This window comes from Hermetia illucens, chromosome 4, assembly GCF_905115235.1.
Source record: "Hermetia illucens chromosome 4, iHerIll2.2.curated.20191125, whole genome shotgun sequence".
Classification (NCBI taxonomy): domain Eukaryota; kingdom Metazoa; phylum Arthropoda; class Insecta; order Diptera; family Stratiomyidae; genus Hermetia; species Hermetia illucens.
Window position 1 is genome coordinate 87,686,841 of NC_051852.1, and position 13,932 is coordinate 87,700,772.

The 13,932-nt window shown below is 44.2% G+C and overlaps 2 protein-coding genes across 2 annotated transcripts; one reads left to right on the plus strand and one right to left on the minus strand.

Annotated features, from left to right (window-relative positions):
* Positions 1-4,586: 4,586 nt before the first annotated feature.
* Positions 4,587-5,304, minus strand: LOC119654353 (54S ribosomal protein L12, mitochondrial). Its single transcript, XM_038059697.1, has one exon. It carries the CDS (start codon positions 5,210-5,212, stop codon positions 4,658-4,660), a length of 555 nt encoding a protein of 184 aa, XP_037915625.1. The 5' UTR covers positions 5,213-5,304; the 3' UTR covers positions 4,587-4,657.
* A 73-nt stretch (positions 5,305-5,377) lies between these two features.
* On the plus strand, positions 5,378-8,570 carry LOC119654352 (ATP-dependent RNA helicase DDX42). Its single transcript, XM_038059696.1, has 5 exons — positions 5,378-5,881; positions 6,070-6,236; positions 6,289-7,058; positions 7,122-8,026; positions 8,242-8,570. The coding sequence occupies exons 1-5, from the start codon at positions 5,525-5,527 to the stop codon at positions 8,404-8,406; spliced, it is 2,364 nt and encodes a 787-aa protein (XP_037915624.1). The 5' UTR covers positions 5,378-5,524; the 3' UTR covers positions 8,407-8,570.
* The last annotated feature ends 5,362 nt before the right edge of the window (positions 8,571-13,932 follow it).

Sequence of the window (13,932 nt, forward strand, 5' to 3'; positions counted from 1 at the left end):
TCTATTTCTATTATCCTTATTTATTAATAACCGTCCTTCCTTATTTATCTATTTTGTCTTTTGTAAGAAAGATTATTTGGAACTACTTTCTACTGTTGACTCGCTTGCAGAATTTCGTCACCTACAATCAAACCTCGACCGTCTGTTTCGTTGGTGTGCACAGAATAAGTTGGCGCCTAATATTAGCAGATATTTAGCATTATTGTTTTCCCTGAAATCTGCTTTCGCGATACCTGTTTATTGTTTGAATGGCCAGCCTCTTTCGGTTATTTCGTCGGGTGAGAATCGTGACGTAACATTCGAGAACAGGCTTCGTTTTAATATTCACTATGTTAATAACCTCAGCCGAGCTTACAGAATATTTTGCTTCGTTTTGCGCTCTTCTTTCCAGTTCAAGAATCCTCATTCCTTCCTTCACCCGTAATATTCTCGGTATGATTCAGTGCTATGATGTTGTGATGAAAATCATTTTGGAAACTTATGTGTGACGGTAATGTAAATTGTAGTAATGACAATTAGCCAGGACACTAAAATTATATAACAGTAAGGCAAATTTTCAGTTACGATAATTGTTAACAGATGATAATAATGTGTGTAGAAAGATCTTGTCGCAAAGTAGTTTTCTAGTAAAGTGTTTACATGCCTTTCTGGAATGTTCCGCGGGGTATAAAAGGGCCAAAAATCCGCTCACAAAGTCAGTCTGGTTCTAGAGTTAGAACAGATCCCGTCGGGTATGAATACGCCTCGAATTGTACTAGTTAAAGAATTGTTCTATAATTTTTTATACAGTACCGTTATATAATTTAGTGTTTAATAAACGCTTGTATTAAAGTTTCCGGATAGCTGTCGTACGGAAGGTCGCGGTTCAAATTTCACTGATGGCAGTGGGATTTGCATCGTGATTTGACGTCGAATACCAGTCGACTCAGCTGTGAATGATTACCTGAGTCAAATTAGGGTGATAATCTCGGGCGAGCGCAATGCTGATCACATTGCCTCCTACAGGGTACTGTAATACTGTAGTGTACCGTTACGGTGTTGAATGAAGTGCTCTAACACACTTCAAGGCCCTGATCAAATATGGATTGTTGCGCCAACGATTATTATTATTGTATTAAAGTTACAGAACGGGTTTTTGTTTAGTGCTACGAGCCTACGTAAAACAAGTAATGTAACTAGTGATAAGTACGAATAGCTAAGAACGTAATAATTGGTGTGAAGCGGTGGATTACGTGAAGGGAATCGTAACAATTGGTAACAGCGTTAGAAGTACGAAAAACAAATTCGTAACAATATTCTTGCAATTATTGCGATTGTTATGCAACTGAAACAGGTCAGGGGAAGTTTACTCACTCTCTGCTTTTTAAAAAGTACCTTTCCTATTGGTGTGTGGCCTCATAGACAGCTGTTTACCCTCTGGAATTCATTTTCGAGACTTTTCTTGTGTGAGTAACCTTAGAAAACTAAACCATTTTCAGAAATTAACTGGCTCTGTCGCGGCTTTCATATATAAATCTGCAAATTAATTAATCTCAGGAAGATTCACATTAACTTTAAGTTAACGCAGCTTAGACTCAACCCAGTTACCCCCAAACGCAGTTTTTTTCTCGCAGGAGCAAATAAATCTACACTTTCGATTCAAAAACACATATGCCTAATTTTTGAAACGCGGAGTCTATTTTGAGTCTTTATTTTCAACGTTTTTATGCTTGTTTTATTTTTTACTTCGTAAATACTAATACTAAAACAACTTATTCTTTTCTTCGGTGCAAGGTTGTTTCGAAATAACCAAACATCACGTGTGAAAGGTATGCCTACAGAATTTCTAAGAACAGAAAGTACATTTGTAATATCGAAGCTCTGTGAATTTTGAAATAAAATAAATTGCGGCGTAAATATATGCCTTATTAATAAAAAGGCGAGAAGTCTATCGCTGTAAAGACTATAACGAGATATTCTTGCTTATTTAGGAGGTGCTGCCAAAAATGATTGAAAGGAGGTTTGTAACTCGTAACACTAAGCAAACAGTAATTCGTATCAATAGATCAAGTTCACCAGGCATGTTTTAATAGAATCATTCCTCGCATATTTCGTTGTGCGCTTATCGTGTTGATGAGTTTGTGCTATATGATATGAAGTGCTGATGTTTCATTATCATCATCAATGGCGCAACAACCGGTATCCGGTCTAGGCCTACCTTAATAAGGAACTCCAGACATCCCGGTTTTGCACCGAGGTCCACCAATTCTATATACCTAAAAGCTGTCTGGCATCCTGACCTACGCTATCGCTTCATCTCAGGCAGGGTCTGCCTCGTTTTCTTTTTCTACCATAAATATTGCCCTTATAGACTTTCCGGGCTGGATCATCCTCATCTATACGGATTAAGTGACCCGCCCACCGTAACCTATTGAGCCGGATTTTATCCGCAACTTGACGGTCATGGTATCGCTCATAGATTTCATCGTTATGTATGCTACGGAATCGTCCATCCTCATGTAGGGGGCCAAAAATTCTTCGGAGGATTCTTCTCTCGAACGCGGTCAAGAGTTCACAATTTTTCTTGCTAAGAACCCAAGTCTCCGAGGAATACACGAGGACTGACAAGATCATTGTCTTGTACAGTAAGAGCTTTGACCCTACGGTGAGGCGTTTCGAGCGGAACAGTTTTTGTAAGCTGAAATAGACTCTGTTGGCTGACAACAACCGTGCGCGGATTTCATCATCATAGCTGGTATCGATTGTAATTTTTGACTCTAGATAGGAGAAATTATCAACTGTCTCAAAATTATATTCTCCTATCCTTATTCTTTCTGTTTGACCAGTGCGGTTTGATATTGTTAGTTGGTTAGTTTTCAGTGCTGACGTTGCTACTATATATTTTGTCTTGCTTTCATTGATGTGGAGCCCAAGATCTCGTGCCGCCTGCTCGATCTGGATGAAGGCAGTTTGTGCGTCTCCGGTGGTTCTTCCCATGATGTGATATCGTCAGCATAGGCCAGTAGTTGGGTGGACTTAAAGAGGATCGTACCTCTTGCATTTACCTCAGCATCACTGATCACTTTCTCGAGGGCCAGGTTAAAGAGGATGCATGATAGCGCATCACCTTGTTCTAGACCGTTGTTGATATCGAACGGTCTTGAGAGTGATCCTGCTGCTTTTATCTGGCCTCGCATATTGGTCAGGGTCAGCCTAGTCAGTCTTATCAATTTCGTCGGGATACCGAATTTTCTCATGGTCGTGTACAGTTTTACCCTGGTTATGCTATCATAGGCGGCTTTAAAGTCGATGAACAGATGGTGCAACTGTTGTCCATATTCCAACAGTTTTCCCATCGCCTGCCGCAGAGAGAAAATCTGATCTGTTGCTGATTTGTCTGAAGTGAAGCCTCTTTGGTATGGGGCAATGATGTTCTGGGCGCATGGGTCTATCCGGCCAAGCAAGATAGATGAGAATATCTTATAGATGATACTCAGCAACGTGTTACCTGTATAGTTGCTGCACTGTGTCATATCTCCCTTTTTATGTATGAGACAGATAATGCCTCTTTGCCAGTCGTCAGGCATTGATTCGCTGCCCTCTACACCTTGAGCACAAGTTGATGAATCACTTGGTGTAATTGGTCGCCTCCATATTTAACCAATTCGGTTGTAAATCCATCTGCCCCCGGCTGTTTGCCAAATTAAATCAAGCAGCTCTATTTCGCCGTCCCTTTTGATTCGACTCGCCTCTTTTGTGATGAGTCGCATCAGTAACATAAATGGACATTTGAGTCGAGTCACACATATCTATTTCACACTAAAAATACTCAACATAGCTACGGAACTGCTAATGAATCAGATAATAGCCGTTGTTGATGATATAAATATTCCGGAAACATTGAAAATCATCCGCCTAGAAATAAACAGGGACAAAACCGGAAGTATGATGGTAAAGAGACAAAAGATTACTTTAAGACAAGTGGGCAACTTCATATAATTGCATATACTTTCGCTAGTTACTCTTGAACGAGCATAGCCCGGTAAACACGTTTCATAGTTGACGTTTTGCAGAAATGTGCTTCAGTTCCTTCCAGTGAGATTTTCACTCCTATACCACTGTTCCCCGCCAGGTTGACTTAGTCGTTGGCCATGTTAAGAAAGTGGATTCTATTGCTTGGCATAGCCAGCAGTCTCAATATACAAGAACTGATTTGGTCAATCTTGTTCTCTAATAGTTTCGGGCGAATTCTAGGACTAGTGAAAGGGAATGACCAATGGCAAAACAGTTATAACAGAGAACTGTTCCTTTTGTATAATGAGTCGGGAACTCACAGCGTCCAATATCTCCAATGATCAGGTCATATTGAGTGGACGGTCGATGCCTAATCAAAGGCAAGGTAGAAGGCATAGGCGAAGAGATAGGATGCTTCGCTTGGCAGAGGGAGTCCGTTGCTCGGTCTTCGGAAGCAGAGGATGCAATCACTCGATCGGAAGGAATAGGAACATGATGTGCCCCTAGACAAAACCAGAGGTTGGCAACAAACGTTTGCATGAACTAGTCGTAAAAACTACAGTGCGATTCGACGGCAAATTGAGAATACAAAGTGTTTTTATTAGAACGTTTGTATTTTCGTATAACACCTACAATCTATGCGTAAATCAAAAATTCACAAAATCTACTCGATTTCTATTTCAGCTCCCACTTTCGAAAGCGCCTCCTTCAGTTTTTCCGCCTCATCCTTAGGAATATCTTCCTTAACTATCGTCGGTGCGCTTTCGACGAATTTCTTTGCTTGCACCAGGTTCATGCCCTCCAGAAGATTTTTCACTTCCTTTATCAATGCAACCTTCTGTTTGTCGTCAAATTTCACTAATTTGACTTTGAACGAAGTTTGCACTTTCTTTGGAGCCGCCTCCTCCTCCTCTTCGGCTGCGGGTCTAGCGGGGCCTGCAGCAAACGATGCCGGCATGAATGCTGTCTCGGGAAGATTTAGTTTCTTTTTAAGCAGTGTACTAAGCTCCGATACTTCGAGTAGGTTTAATGTCGCGATTTCGTTAACAATATTAACTAGTTTTGGGTTAGCTGGTCTTTCGGCACTTTCCGGGGGTGGTGTGGTTAATTTTTCTGAGGTGGCAGGTGCGGCTGTAGCTGTAGAGTTTAAAATTGTGCATCGTGATAATTGCCGGTGCGTGCCTTGCAACCGCCGCGATACGATTCGTACGGTAAACATCTCAATTGGATTAAAAACTTCTCCAAAATTGCAGAAAAACTCACGAGCGCTCTCGTCTGACAAATATCGAATTGAGGTTATTTCGCATTGGAATATTGATAGTTTCTTTTGGAAGCTTTCCAGTCAACCGCCATCCAAACCAATTCCATACAAGCATATAATTCATTGGACTTTCGTGTTTTGACAACTATCATTTTGACGCTCGATTGTGAGGGACTGCGAAGACAGATCGCTTTCCATCCGGCCGTTTAGGAGACGGTGTGGGGCGATAAATATTGTGTATTACAGTGATACGGAACAAGTGCATCGAAAATGAGCTATCGCGGTATCGGTGGCGGTGGTTTCCCATACAGAAAATCGGAAATTTCCGACAAGAGTGGCTATTCTATGAACGCCGTTCCGCCACCGAGCACCTTGAATAGTGGTCGCTCGGCTGGTGGTTTTGCTAATCGAAATTTGGTACCACAGACCGGTGGAGGTTTGTCGAAACATGGATATTCAACAATGGATGCCATTTCGCAGTTCGCGAACTCTTCGCAATATGCGCTGGGGAAGAGAAAGTCTCGGACGGAAGACGAGTATTTTGACGAGGAGGACGAAACAACTCCAGATCTAGCGTACATTCCGGCGCCGGGGAGTCCAACCGCATCCCAGCCACAGCAGAAAGCTGTAAGTGCGAAGTCGTACCTCAAATAAGTTAACAACTCTCTCCCAATCCTTTCGAGACCGAAATGGATTCTTAATTAGTTGCGGGAGTTTGTACTGCGACAAGTAACTCCTAACATTCGATTTGAGTCGCATTTGCTTTCCACACTAGCAGGAATTCTCGTTAAATCTATTGATTTTCTCCTTTCAAGGTTGACAGTTCAGACGAGGATGATGATCCGCTTGATGCTTTCATGGCCGGCATCGAGAAGCAGGTTGAAAAGGAGAAGAAAATCGCAGAGAATCCGAACGTTGAGCACAAATCCAAAGGCATTAGAGCAGACATAGATGATGAGGACGATGAGGAGAGCTATTATAGGTCTGTTTTGAGTCTTGTGGTATCAATCTCCCACTTATTCCGGTATTTTTAGATATATGGAAGAAAATCCTTTGGCTGGGGTACAAGATGACGGATCAGATGCGGAGATTGAGTACGACGAAGACGGTAATCCGATCGCGCCGCCTCGAAAGCGCGACATCGACCCTCTACCGCCTATCGACCATTCTGAGATCGACTATGAGTCTTTTGAGAAAAATTTCTACAATCAGCATGAAGATATTGCGAAGTTGACTCCACAACAAGTAGCTGATCTTCGTCGTACGTTAGGCGTGAAAGTGACGGGTCCAGTTCCGCCAAATCCAGTGACGAGTTTTGCTCATTTCGGATTCGACGAACCGCTTATGAAGGCCATCCGTAAATCGGAATACACTCAACCTACTCCAATTCAAGCGCAAGCAATACCCGCCGCTCTGAGCGGTCGTGATATTATTGGCATCGCAAAAACTGGTAGTGGAAAGACAGCGGCGTTCATTTGGCCGATGCTCGTTCATATAATGGACCAAAGGGAGCTGAAACCCGGGGAAGGACCAATCGCTCTGGTGTTGGCGCCGACGCGTGAACTGTCACTTCAAATCTACAACGAGGCGAAAAAATTTGGCAAGGTTTATAATATTCACGTTGTATGCGCGTATGGTGGCGGGTCAAAATGGGAGCAGAGCAAAGCATTGGAGCAGGGAGCAGAAATCGTCGTCGCGACTCCAGGTCGAATGATTGATATGGTTAAGATCAAAGCGACGAATTTAAAGAGAGTGTCATATCTTGTCCTCGATGAAGCTGATCGGATGTTCAACATGGGATTTGGTAGGCTAGCGTCTCAACTTGCAATCAAGTTTATACAAACAACATTCGTTTTTTCATTTCCAGAACCACAAGTCCGGTCGATTTGTAACCACGTCCGTCCAGACCGTCAAACCATGCTATTTTCCGCTACATTCAAGAAACGCATCGAGAAGCTAGCTCGCGACGTTTTGACCGATCCAATCCGAATTATCCAAGGCGACTTAGGAGAAGCCAACGAAGATATAACCCAACACGTTCTAGTCTTCTCAAATCCACATCACAAATGGAACTGGCTACTATGCAAAATTGTTGAGTTCCAGTCACAAGGGAGCATTTTGATATTTGTGACGAAGAAGCTCGATGCCGAACAAGTTGCCAATAATTTAAAGTTGAAGGAGTTCGATTGCGTACTGTTGCACGGTGACATGGACCAGGCGGATCGTAACAAGGTGATCACGCGTTTCAAGCGCAAGGAATGTGATATCATGGTGGCAACAGATGTGGCTGCACGTGGTTTAGACATTCCACATATTCGAACAGTGGTCAACTACGATATCGCTCGTGATATTGACACACATACACATCGAATCGGCCGAACGGGGCGAGCAGGTGAAAAGGGAACAGCTTACACATTGGTCGTGGAGAAAGACAAAGAATTTGCCGGCCATTTGGTACGGAACTTGGAAGGTGCAAATCAAGAAGTACCAAATGCCTTGATGGAACTTGCCATGCAGAGCTCATGGTTCCGTAAATCAAGATTCAAGAGCGGCAAGGGTAAAAAGCTGAATATTGGAGGAGCTGGTTTAGGTTATAGAGAACGTCCAGGTTTAGGCGCATCAAGCAATTCATATTCTTCTTCTGAGGGTCATTCACAAAAGAGTCAATCCGCACAACCGGCAAGCGCTCCTTCGCCGGTAAGTGCTTCAGGACCAGCAAGCGATCGTCTTTCGGCCATGCGGGAGGCTTTTCGCAGTCAGTATAACACCCAGGTAAACTTACGTTTCTAGATCAACATTTTTTCAGCGCAAATCGCTTTCTAAGACTGACATCGACATAATTTAATCTTCCCTCTTTCGTTTCTGAAGTTAGTTGCTTTCTTCTTTAGTCACCGATTGCTTTTGAACTGAAGTTCAGGATGGACAAAAAGACAAGCTACTTTTTTCTCTTCAACCGTGTTTTTCATTGTGCTTTTGTTTTGTTCTAGTTTCGAGCGTCAAGCGATCGGACATGGGAGAAGACTGTACCAGAGTCAGGTGTGTTTTTGGCACCAGCTTTACCTGGGGGAATGACTCCACCAGCACCCAGACCGCCTGCTGCATCGGATGGTTCAGATTCCACCAAGAAGAAGAAGAGAAGTCGATGGGATTAGTCGTAAAAATCTGCTTTTCATAATAATATAAATCGAGAAACGTATATTGGATTAAATATATGATACTTACTGTATATTCAAATGTGTATGTGTTACGGTGCAACAAAACATTAAACCCTCTTTACTCGTTTTATTTAGAAATAAAGTACGATGGAAAAGATTAATTTTACACTTTAATTCAATCGACTAAGAAATGTGCTTTGGACAACTGGGGCTGAATAAGCAAGGAAACCGTGGTAAGGCTTTCCCTAATAATCTGTTCCTTCATATAGTACAAAAAGTTACCGTGGGGTCTTGAGCACTATTTTTTTCTTCTTCGTACCATTAAGTCAATTCGAAGTCCTTGCTTCTGGAATGCCCATTTAATGAGGCGAGTTGAATCTATTTTTTCACAGCCATCTATTCAATCTGGAGCCATTGTATTTTGTTCAGACTACCTTTTCAAATTTCCTCGTGTTGGGTCGTACTTCCTTTTTCATTTTTACCCGCAATTGAAGGAGAGGTAAGAAGTTTAGGACGGGAAGGACAGGGCAGAATGAAGGTAACATCGGGGGCGGTTCAGGGATTTATCCTTGGTCCGGACCTTTGGAACGCCTTATACGATGGTTTTCTACGACTCGAAATGCCTGACGAATCACATCTGCTAGGATACACGGATGACTGGGAATAGTGAGGCGGGAAGTAAGCAAATGGATGACTGAACATGGATTGTCCGTAGCTCTGGAGACAACCGAAGTCAGCATGAGGGTTCTCACAGTCTTCCCTGTTCAGGTTGGTGAAACCATGGACTTGTCGAAGCCGGCGATAAAATACCTCGGCATCACGGTAAATACGAAGATGAGCTTCTTCGAGCAGATTCCAACACCGCAGACAAGACTGAGGCTAGAATGTTTGTGATTTGCTGGCTGATGTCCAATGCCGGAGGTCTATTATCCAGCAGGCGTCGCTTGCTGATGAGCGAGATTCAGTCCGCCCTTCCTTACGGTTCCGAAGTATGGGCGGACTTCCTTAGTAAGAAAATTTACCGCAAGCGCGTAGCGCAAATTAACCTACCGTACCGTCTCAGAGCCAACAGTAATGGAGACCGCGGGAGTTATTCCGATCGCTTTCCATGCTGCCGAGCGGAGGCTTACATACCTCAAAAAAGGCGAGGGAAATAAAGGCGCTTCCGCTTGCGACAGAGAATTGAGGGGTAGATGGACCGCGTATCTCATAAAAGATGTGCGGCCGTGGTTCAATCGAAAACACCGTGAGGTTCAATATTAACTAATTAAGCTGCTCAGCGGACATGCACATTTTCAATCTCACCTGCACACAATCGGAAAATCACGGTCGCTGATGGATGATGCCTGCCACACCTTTTTCTTCTGGAGAAGGTGGGAGCACCATTGCCATCACCTTTCGATGCAAGGGTGTCTTGCGTCCCCGGACATCATAATTGAGGCCATACTGCTGAGCGAGGACAGGTGAAGCCGGGTAGCACTTTACACTCAAGGCGTTCTTAAGGTGAAAAAGGGTGAGATGGATAGGAGAGATGCCAGGGTAGTTGAGGCTCCCTGAATACTTCTGTACTGAAAAGACCTACCCTGAGGTAATGTGTCAAACGGTTCCGGGTTAGAGTCCTAGACGCTCTAGACAGGGGTCCGGCCCTTTGTGCGTAAATGCATTTCACAGGGCCCTACCCAAGAAGCAACTAATAATTTTAGAAATTTGATGGCCAACAACATCCAAAGGCAAATAAGCAACAGATCAGATTTTCTATGTTCGGTAAACGATACAAAAACTGTTGGAATATGGCCATCAGTTGCACCATCTCTCATCGACTTGAAGGCCGCCTATTATAGCATACCCAGGGCCATGAGAGAATTCGGTATTCCCACAAAATTGATGAGACTGGCTAGGGTCACCCTGAGCAAGGTGCGTAAGACAAAAGCAGCAAGATCACTCTTGAGACCATTCGACAACGGTCTAAGCCAAGGAGATGTTCTATCCAACTTTTTAACATAGGCTTCAAAATACGTTCCACTCCGTTATCTACTCAAATAAAGTTAGTAACGGTGCATTACTATATTTTAGAAATTTACCAAAAAGACCCGAAATGCGAAATGTTATCATTACTTAGAAATTTGTAATAGAACTAAGGTTCCAATTTCGTGTTAATTGAGCATAACATTTATATATGTCCTTATAACTTGGCATTTGAAAATACGGGAAGGAATATTTTGAATTTTCAGGTCTGTACGAATGGGTAAACGTACATTGAAAATGTCTAACATAACACACACGCCCAATATTTCATATATGAACCATTCGGTCTCTCGTTTCTCCACTTGTTTCATTTTCGATTTGCTAATAATCCAATAAAATATCAGTGAATTTTAATTTAAGACACCAAACTCAATATTTAGCATGAGAAAACCTAAAAGTTTATCTTAATTTTATTGATTTTTATTGAAATTAAAAAAAAATGTTTCCAAGCTAACTCAATAAGGCGCGAACTCATGATATGGGAAGTTGCAGATAGTATTTAGTGAGGTTCAGAATACAGATTCTAAATAAGGACCAGGATCTTGCCTGACTTAACTCTAGAATATCTAGCCTATACCGCTAAGATTCACGCCTTTTTCGTTTTTGCTTGCTTAGACGTACCTTCTATTTTTCTTGTACTCTTTTGTTTCTCTACGTTCAGGGGTCACCTATGATGTCTTTGTTGCCGCCGATGAACTTTCCTTTGATTCTTTCTCTTCTTTCCGCGCTTTATTGTACTCATATACCATCTTGATGGCTTCCGCCATCAGACTTCTGTTCAACAGCCCTGTTCGATATTGGAGGAGATCTCATAATTGCCGAGTTTCCCCTGAATGGGTTCGCTTCTTGTTCCTGAGGAGCCTGTTGTGACCCACTACACTCAGTCATGGTGGACATTATTGCGGCTTGTGAGGTCCACCAGTCTCTCCTGGGTGCATCCTTCCGCACTTTTGTTGTGGGTATTCTAGAGGGCGAGCTATTGGGCTTAAACATCTCCTTTTCCAACCTGTTTGTAGCATTATACCCCATGCATGCATGCGCCGAGCATTCCTTTGTTTGAACGAAGGGACGTGCTTGATGGTAACTCCTCACAGGATGTCTGCCTGTCATAACAGTTTGTTCGGAAATGGCTGCATCTTCTGACATGAAATTTGGTTGAAATATTGGAACTGAAAACTCCAGTGCATGGTGTAAGTAACATCATTCTATATTGAGTTCGAGGGTCCCTGCAGTGTAAAAGTTGGGTGGTAATAGGTTTTTGCCGAAAAGGATAAAAAGGCCCACTTGAATCAGGGACCAATGCTCAGAAACTACCACTCCGAAAAATCTAAAAATTATAGTGATGACCCTTTAGGAACACTTGATTTCCTTTGTTTTGAATTTGCAAAAAAAACTCTGCAGAAAGCGAATAATGAACTTGCAGCAGAACACTTTCATACACAGAATAATTTTTTATTCTTATAACTTTACAAATCGTACCTGAGATTGAGAGTGTGCTCGGTGACGGCTGGAGCAGAAGAGACCGGTTCTTCTCCATTCGGTCCCTCTGCCTCCAACCAACGGCACTTTCTCACCGCTAGCTCTCCACTCCAGTGGCGAGTTCTAAAAAGCGTGGAGAGCGCCGATGGCGCAGCGGTTTCCGGACGGCATCCGTCCTGACCAGGACGTGCGTACATGTGTCCAGCTCCTTGGGTGCACAGGCAGGTGCGGACGAGTGTCGGATGGGAGGTGTGGCTTTTGATGCGTCGGAAATTGCCCCCAGCAGACGCACCAACCGCACCTCTGTGAGACCCGATCTGTTGTCGAAGACCGGATCACTTGGGAGTCTTGGGTTCTCCCCGTATACCAGTTCCGCGGGGCTGGCAGGGTTGTACGTAGGCCGAGTAGAACGAGAGGCAAGACTTGAGTCCAGGACGGATCGTCGCGTGCCATAATGGTGGCTTTCAGCATCCGGTTCCAACGTTCTAGCATCGCATTGTATTGCGGGTGGTATGCAGTAGTCCGCCGGCGTTTAAATCCCATTAGTTTGCCTAACTCCGAGAAAAGGGTGGACTCAAATTGTATTCCCTGGTCAGTGATGACCACTGCAAGGACGCCAAAGCGAGGCGTCCACTCTCGACAGAAGGCTTCGGCACAAGATTGCGCCGTAATGTCCTTCAGAGATATTGCCTCTGGTCACCGCCTGGTCTCCATGCCTGGAGACTTTACACTTCACAGGAATTGACATCCTTGTTCATGGAGGGCCTGAAGTATTTCTCGGTGACTAACCGATTTGTTGTTCTGATGCCTGGATGCGCTAAGTGGTGAACCGCGTGGATCACTTCCTTGATCGGAATGTATGGCCGTGGCCCCTTTTCCGAGTCTTCGCAGCAGAGAGAGAGGTTCGAGCCGAAGATGGACAACTCTCGAAATTTGTATTTGGGGTTGGATTTGAGGCTCTGAAGTGCTGCGTCATCCTCCTGCGCCTTGGCAATAACCGAGGAGTCGAGTGAGGCGGGGATGTTAACCCCGGAGACACGAGACAAAGCGCCAGCAACTATGTTGTCCTTGCCGGACACGTACTGGACGTCTGACGTAAACTGGCTTATAAAGCTCAGGTGTCGAAGCTGGCGAAGGAACGCTTTGTCGGGCTTTTGTTTCAAAGCATGCGTGAGAGGCTTATGGTCCGTGAACACTGTGAACGACCTGCCTTCTAGGGAGAAGCGGAAGTATTTGATTCCCAAGTGCGCGGCGAGCAGTTCGCGATCGTAGGTACTGTAGAGAAGAAGCTCAACGGCTGCCAGCCCTGATCCGCCTTTTGGTGATGGGCAGCACCTACTGCGATGTCAGAGGCATCAACAAAAACGGCTAGGGGTGCATCTTGCAGAGGATATGCTAAGAGTGTAGCGTCGGCCAGTTGTTGACGGGATTTGTCAAACGCGCGGACAGCCTCTTCAGACCACACGATCTCTCGTGCGTCCTTAGTTTTGGGGCCAGACAAGTACGTTCAAAACGGACTGGTGTTGGGCGGCCTTGGGCAGGAAACGGCGGTAGAAGTTTAGCATGCCTAAGAACCTCCTCAACCCCTCCACTGTCTTCGGACGCGGGAAGCTTGTAATTGCTTGCTCCTTGTCTGGGTCGGGCTGTATTCCTTCAGGAGAAATGGAGTGACCGAGGAATCTTACGTGTTTTTGAAGGAATTTGCATTTCTCAACGTTTAGGACTAAACCGGCTTCAAGGAGACGTTAAGAAATGCACTCGAGATGGGTTAAGTGCTCAGACTCAGTGGAAGAAGCGACCGAAACATCATTCGAGTATACGAAACAGAAATCGAGGTTTCGCAAGACTGAATGAATGAACCGTTGAAAGGTTTGCGCCGCATTGCACAATCCGAAAGTCATCCGGGTGAACTCGAAGAGTCCAAAGAGTGTGCATATTGCTGTCTTTGGTGTGTCTTCTGGAGCTACAGGGATTTGATGATAAGCCTTGGCTAAGTCGCAATTCGCGAGGTGATGCGCA